General features: G+C 45.7%; 4 protein-coding genes across 5 annotated transcripts; 3 read left to right on the top strand and 1 right to left on the bottom strand.

Moving 5' to 3' along the window:
- Positions 1–161: 161 nt before the first annotated feature.
- Positions 162–4,407, bottom strand: psmb13a (proteasome 20S subunit beta 13a). The gene is made up of 8 exons (XM_086193540.1): positions 3,966–4,407; positions 3,696–3,780; positions 2,993–3,090; positions 2,177–2,317; positions 1,985–2,100; positions 1,238–1,296; positions 970–1,121; positions 162–478 (listed from the first exon to the last, which is right to left on the bottom strand). Exons 1-8 carry the CDS (start codon positions 4,025–4,027, stop codon positions 367–369), a joined length of 825 nt encoding a protein of 274 aa, XP_086049666.1. The 5' UTR covers positions 4,028–4,407; the 3' UTR covers positions 162–366.
- On the top strand, positions 3,759–7,070 carry psmb12 (proteasome 20S subunit beta 12). Its single transcript, XM_086193550.1, has 6 exons — positions 3,759–4,171; positions 4,587–4,657; positions 5,420–5,551; positions 5,670–5,799; positions 5,879–6,023; positions 6,624–7,070. Exons 1-6 carry the CDS (start codon positions 4,124–4,126, stop codon positions 6,749–6,751), a joined length of 654 nt encoding a protein of 217 aa, XP_086049676.1. The 5' UTR covers positions 3,759–4,123; the 3' UTR covers positions 6,752–7,070.
- A 459-nt stretch (positions 7,071–7,529) lies between these two features.
- On the top strand, positions 7,530–11,020 carry psmb9a (proteasome 20S subunit beta 9a). The gene is made up of 7 exons (XM_086193551.1): positions 7,530–7,685; positions 7,776–7,860; positions 7,961–8,028; positions 9,503–9,634; positions 9,900–10,029; positions 10,176–10,317; positions 10,396–11,020. The coding sequence occupies exons 2-7, from the start codon at positions 7,810–7,812 to the stop codon at positions 10,521–10,523; spliced, it is 651 nt and encodes a 216-aa protein (XP_086049677.1). The 5' UTR covers positions 7,530–7,685; positions 7,776–7,809; the 3' UTR covers positions 10,524–11,020.
- A 145-nt stretch (positions 11,021–11,165) lies between these two features.
- Positions 11,166–16,964, top strand: tap2a (transporter associated with antigen processing, subunit type a). 2 transcript variants are annotated; one of them, XM_086193345.1, is made up of 11 exons: positions 11,166–11,818; positions 12,090–12,204; positions 12,278–12,408; positions 12,481–12,686; positions 13,050–13,247; positions 13,355–13,483; positions 14,767–14,955; positions 15,050–15,223; positions 15,649–15,808; positions 15,946–16,082; positions 16,357–16,964. In XM_086193345.1, the coding sequence occupies exons 1-11, from the start codon at positions 11,308–11,310 to the stop codon at positions 16,561–16,563; spliced, it is 2,157 nt and encodes a 718-aa protein (XP_086049471.1). In that variant the 5' UTR covers positions 11,166–11,307; the 3' UTR covers positions 16,564–16,964. The 2 variants fall into 2 exon arrangements, with proteins under 2 accessions (XP_086049471.1, XP_086049472.1); XM_086193346.1 differs by having other exon boundaries at positions 15,686–15,808; positions 16,357–16,503.
- Positions 16,965–25,781: the final 8,817 nt, after the last annotated feature.

Here is a 25,781-nt window from a genome sequence, read left to right as displayed (position 1 = left end):
AAGCGTGTTACCACGAGCCTCTTTTGATTGGTGCGTAACAGTAAATATCAGATACAATCCTGCTGTATTTATCAATCAAATACGACTAAAATGACCTGAAGTGTCAGTAGATGATCGAACAATGTGAGGACAGAAGACATCAGTCGCGCGTTAATATGATTTTTTTTATTCATCATTCCATACTGTAGCAACAGATCAACCAATGAGGAGTAAGGCCTCGTTTCAGATGCGTCTCTCTTCCTCACCTCAGCGAAACATAGCAGCAGAGCAGGAACCGATGTCAGAAGAGTTTGATTTATTTCACAATTAAAACAACCATGCAATAAAACCAAATTTTATTTGCCAGTGAAAAAGAAAGACACAACTTCAGGCTGTGTCCATCCGCTGTACCGTCTCCACGACCACTGCCACCTTTAATGGCACTACTTTTTCTGTCAGAACTGGTGTTGTGCCGGGACGGTACTTGTATCTCATTTCCCTGTTTGAGAGAAGACAGGTGGACAGAGAGAGAACAAAAGGATGTTGTGAATGTTGGAATTCACAAGACAGGCTTACACCTCGGTATTGGGGGGGGGGGGGGCGTGACTCAGTAAAAGTAAAGTGACGGTTTTTACTTTCTTTGAGAACATTACTGCATGTTGAGGAAAGGGAGGTTGTTCGGCACTTAAAAAGCTAAAAGATCACATCACACAAAACACTAAAGATCTGATGAAACTAAATATATTCTGCCACATTTAATTGTTCTTTCATGTCTTGATAGACACCAAATATACAAAAAAAACATCAGTTGTTTTTCTGCCTGTTTTTACACACTTTATTTCCTGTCTTTTCTCTTCCTGTACAGATGGTTCAAATGATTGACCTGTCATCTAAGGGGGGCTTGTGCTAATTGTTCATCCAATGAATGTTCTTTCTCGGACAATGCCCCTCCCCCTTCCATCATGTGATGCACCGCTAACTCTGACCTACCTCTTGTTCTTGTACTCTGACTCTTGGTAGGGTCGGATGTAGTCCACGCCTTGTCTGGTGATGACGCAGATGTCGAGGTTATTTCCAGAGCCCAGGTCCTCCATGATTCCTGCGTGAATGGCGACACGCACCAGATCCTTTGCCTCCTCCAGCTGACATCGACAGGTCAATAAAGAGGAGAATTGAGGAATGCACATTCTTATGTAGCCTCCGTGGACGTGACGTCACTACGTCTGAGCTGGAATTCACAGCTGCTCAGGTGACGTACCTCCAGGTTGGGTTTGAATCCATCCTCCAGGATCCCAAGAGCTGCCAGATCACCAGATCCTGCGCCAGCACAAAGGAAAATCAGTGAGTGACCTCATCGTCCGTGAGGGCTGTGAATAAAAATACACACATTCGCACTCATCGGATTTTTGTTTTAACTGATAAACGCAGAGCATGGGACCAAAGTGTCAGTCGAAACTTAGCAGCTCCAGTCAGTTCGCACAATTCTCAAGCACACACAGGATGACATGTTTGACTTTGGGTTTGCTGTTTTGAAGGACCATCGAGAGGTAGAAGAATGATTGGTGATTAGCCTGAGGCAGCACCAGGCTGACCGACGCGGTCCCACTCTTCCTGTCGAGGTAAAAACGGCAGCAAACTGCAGTTCATGCAAGCTGACCTGAGCTAGAAAGGCCTCAGACGGAGCACTGATGGATGCTGTCAAAAGGTGCCCTTATTTCCATGTTACTGAAACCAAGACTTCTCAATGACAGACCCAGGATGCAAACACCAGACTGGTCTCTGACATGTCCGAGCTGGCTACTAGCCAATGACCTGCTGCAGGATCCAGGATCCAGGATCCAGGATCCAGGATCTACTATTTGATCCAGATCACTTCCAAACCATAATCACTTCATCATAATCTGTCCATCAGTTTTTGACCTCCTGGGTGGAGCTAGTGAGCTTCCCCATGAGTGACGTCAACACAGAATGTCTTATTTAGAGGAAATCATGCTGTGTCACATACCCATGGCAAGGTAGGGCACCTCATTCACACTGCCGTATGGCCCCACCGTGTACAAGTGGTTCCCAGTACAGTCCACTCCTCCCAGTATGAGACTGGCTCCAATTTGGCCGCGATACCTGAAGAGAAGTCTGATTAGCAGAACCGCTGCTGTGTGAATGCACACTCAGGTACGTTGGCAGGTGCAACACAAACCTGTACAACATATCCTGAAGAATGTTGACCGCCATGATGACGCGGGGGTTCCTGCCGCTGTTCAGAGAGAAGATGGAGAGATTGGAGGAGAGAAGGTCCGTGGTCTTCTGAGTATCCGCGGCTGTGCCTGCGCCACAACAACTGGAGAGAGAGTCGGCAGGCATGAGGGGTTGTTGTTACCGGTACGTTCCAGTTGGATTTGGCGTCCAAGTTTGTCCAGACTCCCGAAATATTCTGTGTGTAGTGCAGACTCCCACAGGAAGTTAATGAAAGCTGGACTGGAGAGCTGATGATTACGAGGCCGAGCGTCTCCGCAGTGGCCGCATGTGGCTTTTGTGATGTCACAGCACAAAAGAGGGCCATCTGGCTGCGCAAGTCGACTGAAATGGTGCTGAGTCGTGGCCATGTTTTTGCAGAATATTGCCATGGTGTGTTGAAGTTGACCTTTCACCTCCGGCCACCACGTGAACCTTTGCAGCATATTTGAGAGATTCTCCCAAGCGTTCCATGATTTTGAGCTTGTGAGATCAGTGGATGGATGCAACCAAGGAGTGCACGCTCAGCCACGGAGAAGCAGGCTCCTGCTTACCATGAGTCAGCGTGACACTTGCTCCTCCGGATCGCCACACAAAACTAAGCATAGTGACAAGGGAACTACACGGATCATTACATTAACACGCTAGAGAGAAAAACACACATAAATACATCACACGTTAAACCAGGCCTATGTTTTTGACAGGCATCCAGTGGACCGAATAACTCCAGTCACGTTCTTACACCTACAAACAAATGCAACGCGTGGGACGTGGGACTTACTAAATATTTGGAGATATGTAGTGGATCTTTTCACACATCTTGTCAGCCACCACTTCGCTGGAGGTCGCTCTTGTGTCTGCTCCCAGCACCACGCCATCCTACAAGTACGCGTCCATCAGATGAGTCACATGTATACGTACACAAGCTAACAGTTTCATAAAGACCCCCTTCATCCTCTGGCTTTGGCCTCTCGTGCTCATGCGGCGCCACATGTTTACAGCCTTTTGTCCAGTCAGTTTTTCAGTCTACAGCAGGAAACGCGGTGCAGAGATGAATTCGCCCTCGCTTCTCTCACACTGACCAGAGTGAAAAAGCTTTTGCCAACTGAATCAGTATTTGTGTCCCAAATTCTTGCACGTGTCAAACTGAATTCAAACCCAAACCGTGTCCTTCATTCTATTCCTTTCTTATTTGTCCTTCATCAGAGACCTGATGAATTGATGGGGGGGGGGGGTACACACACAGAGGAGGGATTTGTCTGCCCTCTAACTCTGATGGGCTATCAGCGTACTTCTCAAAAGAAAGAAGTTGAAGTAACATATTTTACCATATGAGTGACTTTACACATTTTATTCGTATGAATTCTCTCAAAAAGGGACATCAGAGCAGTTTTGGTGTCTTATCTTCTTTGTTCTTTGAAGAGTTGCTGGCAGTCCGCGGGCTGAAAGCCACGGAGGGGTCGTTACTGCCGGTTCTCACCCACCTTGAACACCACGCCCGCTATGGTGGTGCCCGTTTTCAAGGGTTTGGGAGTCCGTCCTTCAAAAAGACCCTCCAGAGCGGCATTTCTGACGAGACAGAGAGGAGACGTCAGTGGCAGCGCTGCAAGCATCGCGGCTTTGCTTCGCGGACCAAACTTATCAACAAGCTACACTTTCACTTTTGATTCCGTGACAACTCAGCGGGGTCTCACGGCAATATATCCGCTCTTCATTCACTCGGCTGTTAGGCAGTAATACAAAGAAGCTCCTACCTGGCCGCGTTGTCGAAATTAAAGCCCGCTGCGGCAGTTTCGCGGATATTTGATAGCGCCATTCTGGAGCTGACTGCGTCCCTGTGCGTCCCGAGCGCGCCTGAGGTCGCTGTTCAGAGCGTCACGGCTGCCACTTTTCTTTCGGTTTTGGAGTGAAAATGGAGAAACGCTGCGTGGACTCACAGGTGAAAGGAGTGAGCACAGGGGTGAGTAAACCGGGACCTTTTCACGGTTTCCAGCAAGTGCGTCCAAAACCAACGCGTAAAACGATCGATTCCGGACAGGTGACGCCAAACCTGACAAATACCCCAAATATCGTGAAACGACGTCGACTGGTCGTTCCACGTGTTTCAGTATCAGAGTCAATTGCACGTTTGTCCCGGACGAGATTTCTCTTTATATTTCTACTGAGAAAAACAACTGGCTACTAAACTTCACGTTTCAGTTAGTGACGCTCATTCATTCAGAGAACTCAAAGTCCCAGAATTCATAGCCTTGTCCACGCCAAAGAACAACAGGCTCAGCGGTTTTGTGCTATGCACCGTTTTATGTGTCATCGTGTAATATTTCCTGCTACGCTGAGGGATCGGAGCATTCACGGTCTCTCTCTCCCCCCCCCAGACCACCATCTTGGCTGCCACGTTTGATGGAGGGGTCGTGATTGGCTCGGACTCCAGGGCTTCCATCGGAGGGTGAGGATGTCATGTGACTGTCAACACCTTGAGTGTGGTACAACAGAGCTCAGAGATCCGCCTGCATCTGATGACGGAGTTGGTTTGGTTCCAAAGACGCTTTTTAAAATAAAAACCGTGCTCACGGTCACGATGATTTTCATCCGCGTTCATTAGCTTCCCTGGAACATTCTTCACTTCCTGATGAAGGTCCTTAACTGACACTGACCGATACAGCAAAGTGAGTGCAGGAATAACTTGTTATTGACGTGAAAGAGACAAAAACACACGCTTTGCACAGATTTTACTCGAGCTTCACTAAGAAAAGACCTGCAGGGTTTTCTTTTCTTTTTTTAAACTATTTATCTCACATAAACTCAAACTTTCCTGTTCACTCTTTCCACCAAGAAAATCCAAACCTCATTTTACTGTTCCTTGCCTTCTTAGGATAATTGACCGAGTCATTTAAAAAAAAAAAAAGTTTTTCAGAAAACAAAATATCATCAGGAGTTCTTTGAGGCCAAAAAAGGTATCCGTTGATATCCGTTTAAGATAAATTTAAAGTTAAAAAAATCGACACCATTAAAAAGTCTTTGAGAGTGACAAAAAAAATGCCTTGAAATTTATATTATAATTCTGCTCTTAATATTCATGAAGTTTTGTGGCCAGTACAGTGATACTGGAGCATATATTTTATATTTTAAAAAAGTAAAGCCTTGCCGTTTTGTCTGTGCAAGTAATCTGTGTAACACGGCGTTGTGGGACTTGTCTTTGTGTCCTCAGAGAATACGTATCAAATAAGGTGATCAACAAGGTCATTCAGGTTCATGACCGCATCTTCTGCTGCATGGCCGGCTCACTCGCCGACGCTCAGGCCGTCACCAAGGCTGCTAAATTCCAGCTGTCCCTCCACAGGTAGATCTGGATGAACTGACTGATCTGTGCTCACACACATGAAGCTGTACGGAGTATAGCGACCTGGTCAGCCGGTCTGCCCCCCACCATGTCTTTCTTGATCTTCCCTCGTCCCCAGTGTCCAGATGGAGGCCCCTCCCCTGGTGATAGCAGCAGCATCGGTGCTGAAGGAGCTGTGTTACAGGAACAAAGAGGAGCTGCAGGCTGGCTTCATCACCGCGGGCTGGGACAGTAAGGAAGGACCACAGGTGGGTAGACGGCACCGGTGATGCTCGTGAATCGCAGGTGCATGTGGCTGCCTTAGTGATAGTCTCCGCCCTGTTCCAGGTGTACGTGGTGTCTCTCGGTGGGATGTTAGTCCGGCAGCCTGTGACCATCGGGGGCTCAGGCAGCACCTATATCTACGGCTACATCGATGCCAAGTACACACCTAACATGAGCAGAGAGGACTGCCTGCAGTTTGCCACGAACGGTATAGCGTTGTAGTATTTTACGTTTCTGTCCAAAAAGCAAGTAAGATTGTACTAGTCAGGATGTTTGTGACGGCGTTCACACCGATCAGATGAACAGATCCACTTGTAGGGGACTAAGGGATCCCAAAACGAGCTGCTGCAGCTCATCAAGTGCATCCTGCACGTGGTTAGTGGTTCCAAGCCTCATCTGCTGATGAGATCCCCTGTCAGAGCCTGGCCACGAGCGACCGTCATCAGTCTCGTCCCTTTGTCTTTGGGAGAAATCAGACCATCGGGTTGTGAGTGGAGGTGAAGGAACTTCATATTGCAGATTTAAGGCCTCTTGGAGCTTTTGTTGTGAACTGGAACTAAACACAAAACATTAACCAGAAACCAGTGTTCAGTTTCACCCTCAGTGGAACAGGCGTCGGTTCAGTGGAGGTGTGTATTCTGACAGCCCCTGCAGTGTCTCATGTGCTCTGTTTGGTTGGACTGGAACCACTTTTAGGCCCAGTTAGGCAGTTGGTGCCTCAGATGTTAGAGATTGTGTACAAGGACTTGTTGAACTTGACCTGCTTCTTTTTGTTCCCCTCCTCCTCTTCCTGTCCCCGCGCTTGCAGCTCTTGCTCTGGCGATGGGCAGAGACAACGTCAGCGGGGGCGTGGTTAACCTGGTGGTGATCACACACAGAGGGGTGGAGCGTGTGGTCATTCCTGGCGATAAGCTGCCCAAGTTTCATGATGAGTGACTGCCTCCAAACCATCGAGCGACGTTGGATTTCTGCAAATATTTTGCATAGCAGAAGCAGTTTTTGTGCAATCAGCCAACCTACATGTCTTTCAAAAGTTTCTTATCAATAACACTGACTTGGATTTCAGACTCAAGTTCATTTTCTCTGCACATGTGACACACATGTCACACACATGTAACATGTACTCACCAGGAATACAAACATGACTTTGACTCAAAAGAATGTTCATGTGTATGGAGACCATGAACTGTTGTCGGTAATAAGAGCAGGCTGTTTGATGATTGACGCCTGTTTTGATCTCTTGAATTTAATCTACCGAAATAAATATTTTTAAAAAAAAATTCTTCATCTCCAATTTAATTGCATTTGCTGCATGTTTTCAAATATCTTCAAATGGTCTATTTGTTCGGATGTACTTTTCTATTCTTGGTCTTGTTCCCTGTTTATCCTTTCAGAAGTTTATTCATCCAGCAGCTTTCAAACAAAATGAACGTAAAAGTCGCAGCGCCTTACAGAGGATTTGAAAATGAGTCGTCCGATGGATGGGAGGAGCTGCAGACACCCTGCTGGAGTCCATTATTATTGAAGTTTCCATCATAAGAATGTTATTGATCATTAATTATTTTATCCCGTTTTTAATGTGTAACCATCTTTTTAATTCACTCGACCAGTTTCAAGAATCGCTCCTATCATGGAACTGTTCTTGCAAGGTTTCGTGTGTGTGTCTCTGCACTTGAATGCATCATGGCACCTATGAAATGTAGCAAGACTAGAAAGTGCGTCTATTAGAATGGAAGTCGCTTGCATCCGAAGTACAAACCGAGTCCAGAAAGCGCGTCTGCCGCACAGGAGGAGGGAGATTTTGACTTTCGTTTTCGGTTTTCAACCGGGAAAATAAGGTGGTCGTCTTGTTGTAGCGGTAATTTTACAAGTAAGAAACCAACCCACACACAAACACAAACATTAAGCTGTGAAGAAAGGAAGAACTACGTCTCCTGTCTTCACTCGTCCCGGCTCGCAGGTTCGATCGGGCTCATTCCAGTGTGCGCTCGACGATGCTGGCAGACGTGGAGCCGGAGTGGCTGTCAGAGGAGGTGAAGACCGGAGTAAGTAGGACTTTGACTGTTCGAAAGGTTCGATCATCTGTTAACGCAGCACAAAAACGTTTCTGGGAGTTAAGAATGACGTGTTGTGCCTTTGTTTTAGACCACCATCATCGCCATTGAATTTAATGGAGGGGTGGTGCTGGGCTCGGACTCGCGCGTGTCTGCAGGGTAAGAAACGGGGTCCAGTTCTGCCAGGAAGCCGTCCTCTGTTTCCACAGTAATGTGGTGGCTGTGACTGCTCTCCGGTCAGAATCATGTCTGCAGTGAGTTTGACAAAGTAATAGAGTACAAGTACAGTACTTTGTTGCTGTACTTGCAGGTGCAGTGGAGAGCATTTATACCTCCCGGTCAGTAGGTGTCGCTCACTTCTGCCGCACTTACTGTATGTAGTCTACCGGTTACAAGGTTGACCCTCGTCTGGCTGCTTTCTTAGTCCGACAGTATTTGAGGATGAGTCAGGTTTCTATCTTTTTTAAACCATTTTAATGTTGTTGTGGGCGGCACTGTCACATCTCAGCAAGAAGGTTGTGGGTGGAGCCCCGGCTGCAGCACGGGGTCTTTCTGGGTGAGTCTCCATGTTCTCCCTGTTCCTGCTGGGTTCTCTCTGGTACTCCAGCTTCCTCCACAGTCCAAAGACATCAAGAGGGACCAGGTTAATCCAGACTCTAAATAGACCGTAGGCGTGGCTGGGAGAGCCAATGGTTGTCTGTCTCTATGTGTTGGCCCTGCCATGGACTGGTGACCTGTCCAGGGGGAAGGCTGCTGGGATAGGCTCCACCCCCACCACCCTCAACAGGAGGAGAGGTAGAAAATGGAGGGAATGTTGTTTTTTCAGGTAAATTGAGACTTTCATTCGGCTCTTTTCTAAAACTGCTGTGGATGTTGTTACTTTTTTCATGTGTTTTCTTTTCTTCAAATTGTTGTCGAGTGGACCTTTAAGAAAACATTTCTGGTATTTGTATTTGTACTTCGTCTTTATATTTATTTTTTCAACTTTTACTTTTACCCATCAGGTTTCCACAAATATCTGAGCTCTTTTCTCCTAACAAACGCTCAGAACTTGTTCCTTAAAGGTAGTTTTATTTTACATCATTATGAAGCATTAATTTCCCCCCATCTGATTGATATTGAAGCTGTTTAGACGAGGTTCTTTGGACTGCAGGTGTCATAGGAGTCTCATCATCGTGTGTGTACATTCCTCAGTGTACGTGGGTTACCTCAGAGGATGCGCCTGAGGGTTTGTAAACAGACAGTTTTGGACAGTTTTGCTGTTATTAGCTATCAGTCGGTCTTAGCTTGAAGCTAAATATAAGTTGCGCTCCATTCTTGGGTCAAAAGAGGTGTGGCAGTGATGACAAGAACATCTTTGTGTGCATGGAACCTATGTGTGAGTACTTGAACAACAAAAAAAAACCCAAAACACTCTCAGGGTTGTATTCAGTAAAGGGTCAGCAAAACACATCCAGTCAGTCCCAGCCACAAACACTGATGCTCTCAAGTAGAAATCTTCACGCGCAGTCACAATACTGACATCAGAAGATCGAAAATAAAGATCCCGTCCAAATGCATATATCTCTCCATCTGCTCCCGGCATGTCAACCTCTCTCCTCCGCGGCGTGTCCGTCTTCATCCTGGCATCCAGAGCGTCAGTGGTGAACCGGGTGATGAACAAGCTGTCCCCCCTGCATGACAAGATCTACTGTGCTCTGTCAGGCTCTGCAGCTGATGCTCAGACCATCGCTGAGATGGTCAATTACCAGCTAGAGGTTCACAGGTAAACGCGCACAGTCTCATCCCAGATTAGGGGGACTTTTCTGTTTCCAGCTACATAAAACTGGCACTGACAAACATCCTGAGCAGTTTATGAATTCGTAGAATCACTCATGTTATATACTTTAATTTATCTTCATTTTTTTAAAAGGTTTTCAGAAATATTCCACGTGGGATTTCTTGCAGTGTTGGTGGTTCTTCGTCCGGAGTGGGGTTCCAATTTGTCTTCTCTCTGCATCAGTGTGTCTATGACTGTGTCCTTTCAACAGCATTGAGATAGGTGAGGACCCTCAGGTGCGCTCTGCCGCCACTCTGGTGAAGAACATCTCGTACAAGTACAAGGAGGAGCTGTCGGCCCATCTCATCGTGGCAGGCTGGGACAGACGAGGCGGAGGGCAGGTCGGCCGTCATCTGAAAGCTTTCAAAAGGGAGTGGGGTGGTCGCAGATTTGCGTTCAAAAAACTGAATTCTCTGGTGCTCAGTGTCTGCTGGGGAGCCCTCAGATTTAGACGCATCTTATCTCTCTGACCTCCAACCTCTTCCAGGTGTTTGCCACCCTCGATGGCCTCCTGACAAGACAACCGTTTGCAGTTGGAGGTTCCGGCAGCTCGTATGTTTATGGGTTTGTGGATGCTGAGTACCGCAGGGGCATGAGCAAAGACGAGTGTCAGCAGTTTGTAGTCAACAGTGAGTGTATTTTTGTTGTATGGATGAGAAGAAACCAGACAGTTGCAGTGACCTTTTCTTTCCACCTCTGTTTTATAGCACTCTCCTTGGCCATGAGCCGTGACGGCTCCAGTGGGGGCGTGGCCTATATCGTCACCATCGATGAACACAGCACAGAGGAGAAAGTCATTCTGGGAAACAACCTTCCCACCTTCTTTGATCAGTGATTGAGTTAATATTTTTCTCAGTACTGTCCTGCCCTGGCTCACATTTTAACCATAAAATACTGGCCATGAATATAACAGCCAATACATTTTAATGATGTGGAAGAGATGCAGGCTCACTTTAATCAACGTGTACCCATGAAAAGTAACTTTTTTTTTCTGGCATTTCAATTCATTTGTGGTCACAGGATATGATTTGTTCTGGTTTATTTTCTCGGTCTCCCTCTGTAGTCACTCTGGGAGTGTAACATTTTACTTGCATTTCTCATTTATGTCAGATTTTTTTTTAATATCAAATTTCCCCACTGTGATTTAAAAAAAAAAAAAAAGCAAAAGTACATCATAAAGTACAAAACCTGTCAGTCACGGATGCTGAGCACCAGACCAGACCAGCAGCATTTCTGGTCTCTGGTCAGGGGACCCACACCTGCTGGAGGACTTGGATGAACGCACTTCAGTTTCATGACGTAAACATGAAAATAAAAGAGAAATTCCTTTTGTTGGAAGTGTATTTTTATAGGAGAGAATATTGCTACTGGAAGGTTGAATGTGATTTGAATGCTACCTTTGTACAGGTGTGTACTTGACACCGACTCTTCTTTTAGACAAAATACGGTGAAGTTCGTTGTGGGGAGGAGGAGGAGGCGGAGGCTGATGAAGCTTCCTCACTGCCACAGCCTGGGAGACAGAGAAGCCCCCTGCTGTTACGAGAAAGAGAAACCGAAAGCGAGTTAGAAAACCACCGTTAGTCTCCCAGCAGAGCTGCTCAGTTCGACTCAGGAGCGCCATGGCGGACACAACGACGTCGATATTCCGCAAAGTTGTCGCTTTGACCTCAGCAGTATGCGTCGACCTGGCGGTATTCCACGCGTCAGGAGTGGTAGTGGCTCACGGCGTCTTCGGCCACTTCTCGCGTCTCTGGGTTTTTGCGCTGCTCCGGTTATCACTGACTGCTTTCACTCTGTTCACGCTGGGAGAAATCAAACCGGTACGGCTGCGTTTTATGACGGTGCACAGTGTCCTCATTCCTCTGCTTGAGACCGGGACCAGGGCGACCTACCACGAGGAGAGCCCGTGTGGGCTGTCGGCGAACATGCGCTGCTGGTTAATGTGCGCCGGAGCGTCTCTGGCTGCCGCGCTGTTTTGGGAAATCAGCTTCCCAGACACCGACGAAACGGCCGCCGGTAGAGAGACGAAGCAGAAGACCAGAGTCCTGTTCGTGAGAGTCCTGTGGATGTACAAACCGGACTTCCTTCTGATGGTTGGAGGCTTCGTGTTTCTGTCTCTGGCTGTTCTGTGTGAGTAGGACAGGTGGTGATGATGATGATGATGATGATGATGATGATGCACATTCATATTATCACCAGAATGATCCATGTTTGTTCTCCATGGAGTTGTTTTTCTTCTTTTTAAGAGAATGAGCTAAGTAGCCTGGAGTTAATACAAGAACTAACTCATGATCACAGTGACAAGTTTGATAGGTTGATGCTTGTGCATGTGATAAATACCAAGATCATCTCTCTCGCTCTGTCCCTGTCTCTGTCTCTCTCTCTTTCTCTCTCTCTCCAGGTGAGATGTTCATCCCCTTCTACTCTGGGAAGGTTATCGACATCTTGCGTGATCACTACCAGCCCAGTGAATTCTTCTCTGCGCTCCTCTTCATGACCCTGTACTCTCTGGGAAGGTAGCCACAAGCAAACTAAACCGCCTCTCCTCTAACGAGCATGTGATCTCTGACTGGCTCTCCCTTCCTTCAGTTCTGTGAGTGCAGGCTGCAGAGGGGGTCTGTTTTTATGTGCCATCAATGCCTTCACATGCAGAGTGAAAGTCAAGCTGTTCGGAGCTTTGACCAAACAGGAAATTGGATTTTTTGAGAAAGTAAAGACAGGTAAGGCTGAGAGGCAAGATGAATCGTTTCCTGAGTCACGTGAAGAAGCTAAATGCACCGATGTTCTGGCAGGTGAAATCACATCCCGGCTGTCTAAGGACACCAGCCTGATGGGAGAAACGGTGTGCCTGAATATCAACATCATGCTGAGGACATTCATCAAGACGCTGGGCATGATCTCTCTGATGATGAACCTGTCATGGAAGCTCACCTTCCTGGTGCTGATGGAGACGCCCATCACTGGCCTCATTGAGAACATCTACAACACACACTACCAGGTTAGCGGTGGGCCGTGTTCATCTGTTAACGCAAAAGAAGGTTAGGGAAGATCGTGTCATGAATGAGGGCTGGGACCTTAAAACATTTGTTCTTTTGTTTAATAATGAAGAGTTCTTTGTTTCCTCAACATAAACCTTCAATATCATTGCCCTCTTAACACAATGGCACAAGTCTTTTTTTTTCAAGTTTGTCAGAAAACACAAAAAACTGGAGACAATTCATCATAAGGAGTGGTTTTAGGGGAAAAAAAATAGTCAAAATATTTCTAGTGAATTTCTTTACTCACTACAACGCAGAACCCTGGTTTATCCGCTACTGAGACAAAGCATATATTTCTTGAATTCTCGTTATTCTTTCCTCAGACGTTGTCCCTGGCGCTGCAGGACTCCATGGCTGTGGCAAATGAAGCAGCTAACGAGGTCGTGTCTGGTATTCGTTTGGTGCGGAGTTTTAACACGGAAAAGCATGAGGCTCGTCGCTATGATGACCACTTGATGGACACACACACTGTCAAGACCCGGCGGGACACTGTGCGTGCGGTTTACCTGCTCGCACGGAGGGTGAGATGTTTGCGATTTCGTTTCAGAAGATCAGACTGAGCCTCACTGCTTGAGCAACTGCTTATTTACCAGCATTTTCGTGTGTGTGCGTGTGTGTGTGTTTGTAGTTAACAGGTTTGGGCATGCAGGTCGTCATGTTGTACTATGGCAGGCTCTTCATTCTGAGGGGGCAGATGACCACAGGCAGCCTGGTTTCCTTCATCCTCTACCAGTCAGATCTTGGAGACAGCATCAGGGTATTTGGCCTCTTATAAGTCGATGCATCACGAGCCGACCACATCTATTTAGCTTGAACCTACTGGTTTCCGATAGCTACCAACTACAAGCAAGTACAAGTGCAGAAGTGCCCACAATGTCTGTTTACTCACTCTCAAGCGCGTCATCTGCTGTGGTCTTCTTTATCCGGCTCAGTAACCAAAAATGAACTAACTTCCAGCCTACAGGTAATCCTGCAGGAAACTACCAGGCTGACTCTCCTGTGACTTGGTGGGGGGGCGGAGCATCGATCAAGAAATACAGTTTGACTTTAAATTACATTTCTGTCAGGTCCATTCACGTCAAGAAACACAAGAGATGATAATGAGCTTGATTTGTTTATTATAGTACAAATTGGCGGTACGGCTCTGTTCAGGAGTCCCCTGATCATTTTTCATGAGCACCATGAAACAGGGGACCAGCAGCGTGAGGGAAGCTTCTCCCAGTTTAAGACTGGAAGAGTAAACATACCCCCGTGAACAGAGCAGCAACATGACATGGAACGGACTATGGCATGTATACACGACAAGGTGCAGCTGAGGAGGTGGAGGGTAGCAAGTTGCGAGCAGCAGCAACTGTGCAGCAGATAGCAGCAGCGATGACAGCGGGCAGAGCAGCATAGCCAGAAGCTAGCAGAGCGGGAGTTGAGGCCGGGTGACATTTAAGTTGAGAGGGGCCAATCAGAAGCAAGGGATTTGATCAGCTGATGCGGAGCAGCTGTAGATCAGCTGATTGATCAGTTTGATTGATAGACGGGAAGCCAATAGCGCTTGACTACCACGGCCTGACAGAACTAACGCGAACGCTCGATTTACATTTCTTGCTCAGAGCGTATTGGAATCCCCAGGCAACATGTTCGGAGGTTAGAGTGTTAGAGTTGAGTGACATCCCTCACAGGGAGAGAAAATCTATTTTGCTACCCTGAATCCCACATTTCATACTTTTTTTTCTCAGATTATAGGCAAATGTGTCTTCTCTCACACACACGGTAACTTTTGATGCAAAAAGACTCTTGCATTTTCCCCCTTGACCCACCAAGTGTCCAGAGTTCCCCCAGTGGCCCAATAGACTCCAATACCACAAAGACAAAATATATACCTGTGCATTCAGCAGTGTCTCCTGCGTCTCTTGACATAGAAGTCAAGGTGGAAGCAGTTGCAGTCTTTAATAAACCAGAACCATCTGAAGAGATGCTTCCTTACAAAACCAATCAGATTCAATTTACCAAATCAAGCCGTTTGATCTCCTCACGCTGTCCCTCCAGACGCTGACCTACATGTTCAGCCAAATGCTGAACTCGGTGGGAGCTGCCGGGAAAGTGTTTGCGTATCTGGACCGTGAACCTCAGATCAGCACAAAGGGGACACTCAAACCTGATCTGCTGACCGGCCACGTCAGCTTCCGCCATCTTAACTTTGCCTATCCTTCGCACCCCAACAGAACAGTGCTGCAGGTGAGACGAGTGTTTTCATCCGCTGTAACTGATTCATCACAAAAGTTGTGCGTTGTAATGTGTAGCGACAACTGCGCTTATCTTCTCATGTCAGGACTTCTCTCTGGAGCTGGAGCCAGGTCACATCACGGCTCTGGTGGGACCATCTGGAGAAGGAAAAAGCACCTGTGTGAGTCTGCTGAAGCGCCTGTATGAGCCACAGGACGGAGAAATCCTGTTGGACGATGAACCCCTCAAATCATACGACCACCTGTTCCTCCATAAGAAGGTGATGTCTGCAACCCAGACTATCTCTCAGGCGGAGACCAAACTTGCGTTAAAAAGGGTTCCTTCACAACTCTGTATTTAATCTTTTTAACCAAACCCTGGCACGGTTTGTTTAGGCGATTGTGAAACCAGTAAAGAACACTGGTAACACTGGGACACACAACTGTAGTTGACAAAGCAGCCTTTACCTGTACCATAAAAACTGATGAAAGGCACCCTTCATACCTGCCATCATAGTTTGGTCTCCGCCTGAGAACAGCCAAAGATTCAGAGAAATTGCAGAGTATCGGCTGGGAGTGTAAAACTTAGCAAAGGATGTGATTTAACAACAATGTGGGCTAATCTTGTAAGAGGCCTGGGGACTGAGGATGAAGAATCTTTGTCCAAGTGTTGTTCATCCAAGCTAATGAGAGCATGTGTGTACAGATAGCCTTGGTCAGCCAGGACCCTGTGCTCTTCTCAGGCTCCATCAGAGACAACATTGCCTATGGGCTTGATAACTGCTCAATGGATAAGATCCAGGAAGCAGCAAGCAAAGCCGACGCCCACGACTTTATCAAGCGCCTGGAGAAAGGCTACGACACAGGTAAAGTGTCTCAGGTGTTCTCAGAGTGCAAGAATGGTGATGAAGGCTGTATCTTTTAGGTGGGAGTTTTCAAACCCTCACGCATCTGATTAGCCTTTGAATTATGTTGTGATGTCATCACATCCTCCGCTTCTCAGAGGTGGGTGAGAGTGGCAGCCTGTTATCTAAGAGCGAGAAGCAGCGGATCGCCATCGCTCGAGCTCTGGTCAGAGAGCCGCAAGTCCTCATTCTGGATGAGATAACCAGCTCTCTGGATGCTAACAGTGAAAATAGGGTATGTTTCTACAGCTGCGGTGTCTACTCATCTAATCATGTGACCTCAAGGAGTCTGGTGCAAGAAAAACCGGGCACACCCATGGGTGCACAGAGGTGTGCAAGTATGAAACAAAATGGCGCCTTTACATAATTAGTAATGACACCTTCACAGGCTCCCTTGATGCACACTTTGACTCTCATAGCTGCACTTTATAATATGTTAACGTTAAAATCAATTTTTCTCTTGTTCCCTAAAAGTCGGACTCTTAAATATTGTGACCTGCTGACCACAGGTTCTGCGGTCCCTGGCTAACTGTCACAACCAGACCCTACTGGTGATCGCTCACAGGCTGGAGACCGTTGAGAAAGCCGATCAGATCATTGTGATCAGTGGAGGAAGAGTTTGGGAGCGAGGGACTCACCAGGAGCTGATGGAAATGAAGGGGCTGTACTACAAACTGAGAGAGAGGAGCTACGCGGGGGGGAGCCCCCCGCAGTGACGAGCCCCCCGCAGTGACGAGTCGAATGCTGCTGCTGGATGAGAACTGTTCTGCGTGACTTCTGTGTGTGTTTGACAGCAGTTTACTGTTGGGACATGCTGGGGTTGATTTTATATATTTGATTAAGATTTTGTTGTAGAAATGTATATGACCTAAAATAATATATTTGTAAATTATAACCGTGGTAATCATGTATTTAAAAAAAAAAGTAGACTATTGAAATTAGATTGTGAATTAATTTGTGATTTTTTTTTCATCTGTTCGTGTGCTTTGTTTTTGTACTTTTGTCTCTGTACTTGTAAGATTGAATGCACAGTTGAGAACAAGTGGCTCTGTGCCATAGCGGCCAAAGGTGGTTGTAGGTGGCCTGCCTTAATAAACTGAGCTGCACCACCACTCAACCTTCTTTACTGTGTTCTCTAAAACCTTAAAGCCAATCGCACTCACTGGTTTGTCTGAGCTCCAAGCAACCAAATTAGGCAACTTAACGCCATCCTGCCGAAAAATATTTAATTCTTTTCATGACACAAATTACAATAATGATATAAACTGACAAGAACATGACGACTGATCAAAGTTGATCCACAGAGAAGAGAGCAAATGCATCCTGCTCCCAGTGGGGGAAGGTAAACACTTCAACACTTCGTGATTCAGATGAAGAAAGTGGTCGGGAAAGCTTTTTTTTCATGTCAAGAATCGAACAAAAAAAGTCAAGACATATCTTTGATTTAGTTTTGGCATCTGAACCTCAGTCAAATTAGAAAAGGAAAAAAAAAAGGTTCCAGATGTTAAAATTAATGAAAAAAACAAAAACAGACCTTAACTTGTTTTGTTCCTGTGATTTTCTGCTCCGATTTCTGTGTCTGTTTTGCATTTGAGTTGCATTTTTTTGGTAGGTTGGGTTTTATTGCTCCAGCTGACCTGGAAGGTGCCTGACTGCCGACAATGGTTTCTTCTTTTTTTTATTATTTTTTTTATCAGGGATGTGTCTGTTGACAAGTGTCATAATTATCAGAGACAAAGAGAAGGTATGCAAAACACCAAGCCCCTCTATCGACAGGATCAGACTCCACTTTGGCAAAATCTGTCGCCATTTTGTCTAAACTTGAATGCCTTCTGAAAATGGCATCCAGCCACATGTTTGGGACTGTTGTTTGAATCCAGTGATTAAGGTTTTATTTATGTATCCTTCTTCCCTAAATGTAGATTACAGCGCACAACTGTCTTAAATATGCGCGTAAATGCGTACAAAGACCTCAGAAGGATTCTTAAAAATATGGTGGCATGAAACGTTAACCTGAGCTGCAGGAAGAAGCAGCATAATTCACACACAGACGGGGTATCAGGATGTGTGTTGTTGATGAGTAACAAAATGTCATGTGACTTTTACGTTGCCTCGCTGAAAGGATTGATACGGCACATATCCTGACATCATGTGAATATTACCAGATGAATAGGTGTTCATGAATAACATTCGGTTGCGCACACGCTCACGACGACTCATCCGTAAAAAACTTCCTGTGTCCCATCACCAGTTACGCGACACTGATGCCAAAAGTGGCTGCCATCTTGGGGGAAAACTTCAACCTCAAAATGGCTGCCAGCATTCAGCGTTAGTTAAGTGTGAGGCACCGAAGCAACTAACAGACAAAAGGGCGACCCTGTTACTGGATCCATCAATGTGATGTCACAGGGACGAGTAAAGTCCATCTTCACGCTGTGGCACCTGTTGTATGTGAATATGTCCGTGTGTTAGGTGTATGTTTGGATGTGTGTGGATGTGCGTTTGTGCCATGAAGTTTTTGTCGAACCAGTTCTTCGTCATGCCGTACTACCACGCTCCAGTGGTAGGGAAAGTCCCATCTCTTCTTTCTTTCACTTTCAGTATCATTGTGTTGTGTACTGCTGTGGTTTTGTGACTCAGCCGAGCTGTAGCCCAGCCCAATGTCCTCTGCCTGAAGGCTGTTTTTGTTTTGTAGTCATGATTTGAAAGCTTATATGCAGTATAAGAACAATATGAGGTATATGCTGTATGATAGTAATAATTTAGCTTTTCGTGCAGAATATATTCTTCTTGTTTTCCTCACAGATTTGGGGGATTTGATTCATGATGTGACCTGCAGCAACAGTGCTTGTTTTTGTTCAGGCTTTCTTTATGAAGGTATGTCCTTCCAGCGCACAGCATGGGGACAGAATTGTGCTGAATAAGGGAGCCGTCCTGAGGAGACGAAGCATCTCTGGGCTCCACTGTCATGCTTGTCTTATCCTCAGTCACCCTGGAGGGGAGCTGATGAACCATCCCTCACAACACAGCTGGCGTCTCCTCCGGCTCTCATTTTGACTGACGGCTCTCACGCTTGGATGTCCTCTGCACTGCTTCTGTCTGAGACGTGCGAGGAGCTAGAGCTTTTGTTCAGGTATTTGGTATCCAAGTAAACCCCCGATGGCCTTTCAGAAATCCCCTAACTTCCCTTGGGGGTTGTTTGCTGCTGCACAAATTAGTTGTGATTATATCAGAGGCGTCAAGCAAACGATGTGTGTTTTCATTATGTAACAGAAAAAAGACTCAAACACGTGCCACACGATCATGAGGAAGGTCGCAGGTAATTACAGACAGACGCGGATCTTCTGTCAGCTACAAACACAACACTGACCTGTTTTCTGGGGGGGAGCAGCGCTACTTGTGGTTGTATTTGGCATTGTTTCATGTACCATGTGATTTATCTTAAACGCAGCTTGGTAGAGGTTAGGGAATCTCAAAAGTCCCAGCAAAAATCATTGTTCTCGACTATCATCCAGTGAAAACAACGAAACTGGTGTTTTATTTTCAGCCCACAGAAGTTGGTCATCAGCAGCAGGTCATGGGAAAGTATTTTGAGTTCTTAGAACAGGATGGGTTTCATGAGTCTTGTGCAAATGTCTATGAAACCAAACACCATTAAGAAATTAGATGAAATACATTCAGAATCTCCTTCAAAGAAGAGCTGACACACTGGGCAAGAAATCACTGCTGCTGCCCCGCATGATCGAACAGAAAGTCTGAAATGACCATCTTGTTTGTAGGCTCTTCAACAGGGACAGGGAAGTGATGAAAGCTGCGGACGTTTCTCTGACCAGTGTTGTACAAATAGAAAAACTGACAATCAGAGGTTCAAGCTAAGGTCAAGATATTAGGAGGCCGAGGACGGCCAACAGCACTCCAAGCGCTCACAGCTGGCATTTCCACAAAGCTGCCATGTGATTTCCTGTAATTCAGGTTGATGAAACGGCAAATCTCTCATCGTGTGTCAATGATAGCGCTAGAACGCCCCCAGGTGGTACGAAATTTGTACTGAATGTAAGGAAAAAAACCTCAAAAGAAAGAGACGAACGTGTGTGTCGTTTAACACGCCAGACATCCTCAATGTACTGACTTAGTTAGATAATCAGTAATAGTATAACTGTTATCTAGTACAACAATAAATACTCCCATCAAATGGAAAATGTTGTTCTCTGGCTCCTGCCTCATTTTATTAAAATTCAGCCTTCATATCGATTGATTTTTTTTTTTGTGGAAACTTTGGGATCTCTGTCTGAGTTTGGGCTCACAGAATCAGAGAGATCAATGATCACGTGTTCTAAAATGCAGCTCTAAAAAGGAAAAATAGAGGGCACACAAAATTTGGTGAACGTTAGTTGACATCAGATTTTTGTGACGTTCTGTTACGCTCTGAACCTGTCATGACTTTACATGCAAATTATTCTAAGTGGTAAATTATAAGAATTTGGGTATTTTGGAATTGTAATAAGAATAAGAATTCTGCGTACAGACTTGTTATGATTTTACAAAGTTTTTAATACTTTTAGAGTGAAAATACAGAGCTTTCTTAACCCTTCACTCGGTGATGAAGAGTTAAGTAAAAAAAAAAGATCAAGTCAAGAGTAAAGATGATTACATACTTCTCTGTTCAGCTGCAAACGCACTGCATGTGTGATTTTGCAACACAAGATGGCGACATATTACCGTAAATTACGATGAGGGTTAATGGGAGGTAGACAGAGCAGTGAAGCATACTACCTTATGGTAAAGGCTAAAAATGTAAACTCCAGTCATTAAAACATATGTCCAACATGACACGAGAGCCCACAAAATGTGCCTATCTCCCTGTGGAAATGACCATCTTTCACTCAAGCAGCCTTCCTGAACAGCAAACTCCTCTCCTGGACGAGTTTCAGAACATCTTTGCGCTCCATAACATATTTGCTGCTCGCAGCTCGGTCTTCATCCAGTCAGCAACTCTGATGGCTCAGTGGCTGCTGCCTCACGTTATCATATCCTAATAATGAAATGATTCAAGGTGCCACAATATTGACAATAACGTGTGGCGTTATACTTTGTCTTTGAATGGAAATTTACAGCTCCAGGTCTCACACCTAAAATGTACTCCTACAACAGAAAAGTGGCACAAGACATTGATGATCCCATATTTTACAATTACATGACGAGCTAGACTTCCTCACCTGAGCCAGGCTGTTCGTCTCGCTGCTGAGCAGAAAACACACACTAATTTCTCCCTCACGCTTTCCACGTCTTGTCCTGTTCTTGATTGTTTTTAATTCTCTCTAATTCCGTTCTCTGGTTTCTTTGGAAACCGGTGCAATACTGTATATTTGTATTAACTTCACACACATATTTCCTATCCCACAATGGGAAAACAACAACATCTTCCCTTCAATGAAATTACAATGGCTCAGAAACATATGCGACAAAAGAGATTACTCGCTGGATTAGGGAGCATGTTAATCTCATGTAATCTCATTTCATGTCAGTGATCATCTGTGCCAGCTCTCCAGAGTTCTTTGTGGAGAAGCAATCACATTAGAAATAAACTGCGCAGGTCAGAATCGATCGCGTTCCAGATCCACTCCTCGAGGAGAAAGTCTGCCTCCATCCGGATGGAAATCTCCCAGCTTTTAGTTCCTGAGAGTCAAATGGTGTGTCCCTCCTCAGTGTCTCACATTTAAAACTTATTTTGCACGACCGCATGATTAAGCAACAGACTCCAGTAGGCAGTTTCCCTGAGCTGTGCCGGGGAGCTGTTGGTGTTCCCGCTCACTGAACAAGCACTGCTGAAAAACATGCAACTTGAAGCTGAAAACTTCTGGGCCTCTCTAGCAAATAAACGCCAAGATCTGGTTCACACAAAGAAGGCATGGTTCAACAAAGACGACCTCAACTCACAGTAACGTCTCGAAGGAGGAGGAAATTAATTTGTTTGCAAATCACAAGTAGCTGTGTGTGTCCCAGTGCTTCGTTGCTGTTCGACATAATGTTCCGCTGTGGGATTTTAGAGGTGGGCCAGATGATAGATGCATACAAGTAAGTTAGACAGCAAGTTCTCCAAAAGTCCAGGGTAAAATTCCATGTGGCTTTTGGTCCAGAAAACACATGGAAGTGCAAACTTCCACGTCGGCCTATAAAAACTCCAACGTCCCCGCGGCTCTCGGTTAAAGAGTGCTGCCTGAAACAACATCACAATATTTTGCTGTACTTTTTTTGCAGTAATTTGAATGGAGATATAATAGTTTCTCTATCCTGAATAATTGCCACTCCCTTTTAACCCTGGGTTACATAAAATTAAGGAGGGTCGTAGTATTTTGAGAGAGAAAGTTAGGCAGGAAATGACGTGTTGTTAATAGGGAGCACATTCTAACACGGGAGCTCTCAACCTCTCCACCTTGAGGGCCACCTTCTTGTGCTTGTGAAAGGAAGAATGTCAAATTTGAGAAGAAAAATCCTGAACCTTAACACAAATTTAACATTTTCCAGTTAAATATTAATGCCATGCCACAGCTTAACGTTACCAATTATAGCTCTCAAGACAGTGTGTCAAATTCAATGATATTGAGATTCATGAGATCGTTTTTCCAGAGCTGAAAAAAACTCTGACAGAGCTTTAATGTGTTTTATGTTCATGAAACCTACACCTTTCATCGTATTTTTGAATTAACATTCTCCTTGACTGAAAACAATTTCCCTTGTAAAAGACAAGTTTAATATTAAACATTACCAGTATAACATGAACTGAGAAAAAAAGATGGAAAAAACATAACGGAGACATTTGGAGACAAATTTGTGTATTTTGAGGGAAAAAAATGACATAGCATTCAATAACAGACTGGGATGCAAATGAAAGTATCTGCAAAAGTAGAGGTTAGTGGGGTCCTGTCATACATTTTAGGTGAGAGGCACCTCACCAGAGGGGAGCAGCTTCCCCGTGGGCGGCTGCACACCTGTAGTCATGCCACTGACAACTTTTTTTAATTGGGTGTTGTGGTATAGTGGATCATAATTTGTGTTAATTAAATATTTACAGGGGCTGCATGGTGGTGCAGTGGTTAGCTGCAGCAAGAAGGTTCAGGGTTCGAGTCCCGACTCGGGCGTGAGATCTTTCTGGGTGAGTCTCCATGTTCTCCCTGTTCCTGCGTGGGTTCTCTCTGGTACTCCAGCTTCCTCCCACCGTCCAAAGACATCAATTTGGGGACGAGGCTGATTGAGTCTCTAAATTGACCGTAGGTGTGGATGTGAGAGTGAATGGTTGTTCGTCTCTGTGTGTTGGCCCTGTGATGGACTGGCGACCTGTCCAGGGTGAACCCCGCCTCTCGCCCATTGACGCTGGGATAGGCTCCAGCCCCCCCCCCCCCCCCCCGCGGGTGTAGGAATAAGCGGAAGATGACGATGGATGGATATATTTACAGTTATTTACATTATAGAAGTTGTGGATTACATTCTGCCAAGAGTTATTAGGCCTGCCGTTTTTATGTGCAGTACCTTAGAGGCCAGCAGAGGGCGAACCGCAATTGTCAGCATTATACGGTCAAGGTAAAGCGGGTAGAGGAAGAGCAGACGGAGGTGGCATGGAAGCAGAGCGCATGTAACGTGAATGCTGTGCTCAGTAAAGACCGTTGTAACCCACCATACGCGGGTGAACTTTGGTTCTTTTCTAAAGATGCAACAGGTGTAGTCTTCAAAACATGAAAACCCACATGGCCACTGTTTAAGGAACTTGGTTCAACAGCGGAGGAACCACGTCTGTTTGCATCCCTCGTGACAGAGTTAGTTGTTGCCCAGCAAAGCTCAGCAGGCACGAGGAAGGGAAGGGACTGAGTGCGCTTGTTGCACATTGTGTTGATTCCACAACATGGATGCAAACAGTGTGGAAGTATTCTGCAGTCGATGATGAGCCAATCCACCGCTGATTTTTGAAACTCAGCAGCAAGGCATCGAGAGAGCTGCCACCCCTGGAAACCTTCTCCCAACTGACTGTGATCATGTGATACACTGATGCGGGCGAGCACAGGGAAAAACACAGAGAGAGGGACAATGAGGGGGAGTGTGTGTGTGTGTGTGTGTGTGCATGCTTGTGTTACAGAGAGAGAGAGAGAGAGAGTACACTGATGAGTCAGAGGAGGCTGATTCTGACATCATCCATCAGCCCCTCCTTCCTTCCACTTGCCAGCCCACATGGCTGTTCCTGGATCTTCGGGACAGAGCTGGCTGGTGTAACCAAAACTGATCCTCCAGATAGACCAGCACATGGTGCACACCGACTCTAGAGAGATCAGCAGGTGTTGGGCTAGGGTCTGCAGGCTGTTCCTCACATGACTACATTTTTCAAGGAAAAATGCCAACACAGTTTTTTTAAACATTTTTTTTTATTTACCACGTCCACTCAAACCCTGGTGTGAAAGCCAAAACCTGCAAAATGCCCTGCACACAAACTTTTCACTTTGATCAGACTTTATCCTCTATTTTGATCTAAAAAAAAAAGGGGGCACTTTGATCTCAGAATTCAGACTTTGATCTCTTGTGTTCTGGGCTCCCCCTGTTTAGCTTAGCATGCTGCTGGGCTAATTCAGGGAGCGCCTCAGAGTGCAGCTGTCTGGGCCGCGCTCAACTGTACTCCTTCATGTTTCAATAAGTGGTTTGGTCCATGATGACAGCGTTCCTGACCACCACACCGCCGTATCAAAGAAGTTTAGTTTGAGTTCAGAATTTAGACTTCAGTGAGGGTGTTTACCACCACCGGAGGGCCAAGGGGAACCTTTGGAGGTCGGTCGGTTGGAGAAGCAGACAGATTCTTGACAATCATACTTAGGGCTTAGAATGAGAAGTCAAAGACTGAGGTACCATACTTACCAAGGCCACCTACGAATGACAAAGACAGAGAAAGACAGCATTTTTCCTGGTGTAGGGGTGAGTAATCTGCATCCCAGGAACGTTTTAGGAGAGATCTGAATGTGCGCTGCTTGGAGAACCTTCTAAAAGACCCTTCGGATCACTTTGGACCCTCACTTGTGGATTTTTCCGGATGCTCTGGTGACCCCAATCATTAAAGACATGTATGTTAGTTTTATGCTCCTGACCAAGACAATGGGGGAGGTATGAGGAGACCCCCCCCCCCCCCCCCATGTGAGCACCTCACACAGCTGCTTATGCGGGGGTGAAATACAGAAATCTGATTTTGTTATCTTGTTCAGTCACAAAAAAACCCAACTGCTTTCTTTTCTAATTCAATTTGTTTTCTTTCTGTTCATAATTGTGAGAGGCCAGGGGTCAATAAAAAAAGAAGCCACACGACGTTGGCTAACCTGTTCTCTTCTGATCTGCTGGAAAGGTACAACACGCAAGGAATACAAACTTCATTGTTGAGGCACAAGACAACCAAAACCAAAAATAAATTAATTAATTATTTAGACAAATCTACTTGCAAATATTCTTTTTGGTTTCCACAGCATCAGATACAACATCCAAGAAATGCAACTTTTGGATTCAAATGGGAGTGGCTAAGCAGCCCAGAGTCCATCCATACACACACACACACACAATTACAAAATCAAAGTAAGAGTTGGAAAAACAGGACTTCTCTGACCAAATCTTTGCTTTCAAACAAATCTCATGATGTGTGGTTTCTGTCTGATTTTTGCTGATCATTTTCAAGGCGAATTAAACGGTAAACATGTCGGAAAACATGACCGTCTTCATTCATTCTGACGTTGAAGACCATCCAGATCCCAACCGTGAGGAGCCCGCGGGCAGTACCTGAACCTGCAGCTCGAAATCGGTCACTGTCACACCAGGACAGACGGGTGGACGGATGTGCGCATCTAACGTCTCATAACCTGGAGCACTGCTCTGAGATCAGCCTCTGATGACAGTGCCCTGTCACGGCTAGGAC

This window comes from Aulostomus chinensis, chromosome 22 (assembly GCF_037954235.1).
Source record: "Aulostomus chinensis isolate RoL2024-O1b breed Wild chromosome 22, RoL_Achi_v1.0, whole genome shotgun sequence".
Lineage (NCBI taxonomy): Eukaryota > Metazoa > Chordata > Actinopteri > Syngnathiformes > Aulostomidae > Aulostomus > Aulostomus chinensis.
Note: the sequence above shows the minus strand (reverse complement) of the source record. Positions and strands in the feature narration are given on the sequence as shown.

Bases quoted from the DNA above. Each gene is read 5' to 3' on its own strand.
- psmb13a (XM_086193540.1), bottom strand. From the start codon at position 4,027: ATGGCGCTATCAAATATCCGCGAAACTGCCGCAGCGGGCTTTAATTTC. The intron at 3,781-3,965 runs GTAGGAGCTTCT...CTGTCTCGTCAG, and splicing joins AATTTCGACAACGCGGCCAG to AAATGCCGCTCTGGAGGGTC. The intron at 2,318-2,992 runs GTAAGTCCCACG...CTCTCTCTCCAG, and splicing joins TACATATCTCCAAATATTTA to TTGTTGTGGCGCAGGCACAG.
- psmb12 (XM_086193550.1), top strand. From the start codon at position 4,124: ATGGAGAAACGCTGCGTGGACTCACAGGTGAAAGGAGTGAGCACAGGG. The intron at 4,172-4,586 runs GTGAGTAAACCG...TCCCCCCCCCAG, and splicing joins TGAAAGGAGTGAGCACAGGG to ACCACCATCTTGGCTGCCAC. The intron at 5,552-5,669 runs GTAGATCTGGAT...CCTCGTCCCCAG, and splicing joins TTCCAGCTGTCCCTCCACAG to TGTCCAGATGGAGGCCCCTC.
- psmb9a (XM_086193551.1), top strand. From the start codon at position 7,810: ATGCTGGCAGACGTGGAGCCGGAGTGGCTGTCAGAGGAGGTGAAGACC. The intron at 7,861-7,960 runs GTAAGTAGGACT...CCTTTGTTTTAG, and splicing joins CAGAGGAGGTGAAGACCGGA to ACCACCATCATCGCCATTGA. The intron at 10,030-10,175 runs GTCGGCCGTCAT...AACCTCTTCCAG, and splicing joins ACAGACGAGGCGGAGGGCAG to GTGTTTGCCACCCTCGATGG.
- tap2a (XM_086193345.1), top strand. From the start codon at position 11,308: ATGGCGGACACAACGACGTCGATATTCCGCAAAGTTGTCGCTTTGACC. The intron at 14,956-15,049 runs GTGAGACGAGTG...TTCTCATGTCAG, and splicing joins CCAACAGAACAGTGCTGCAG to GACTTCTCTCTGGAGCTGGA. The intron at 16,083-16,356 runs GTATGTTTCTAC...TGCTGACCACAG, and splicing joins ATGCTAACAGTGAAAATAGG to GTTCTGCGGTCCCTGGCTAA.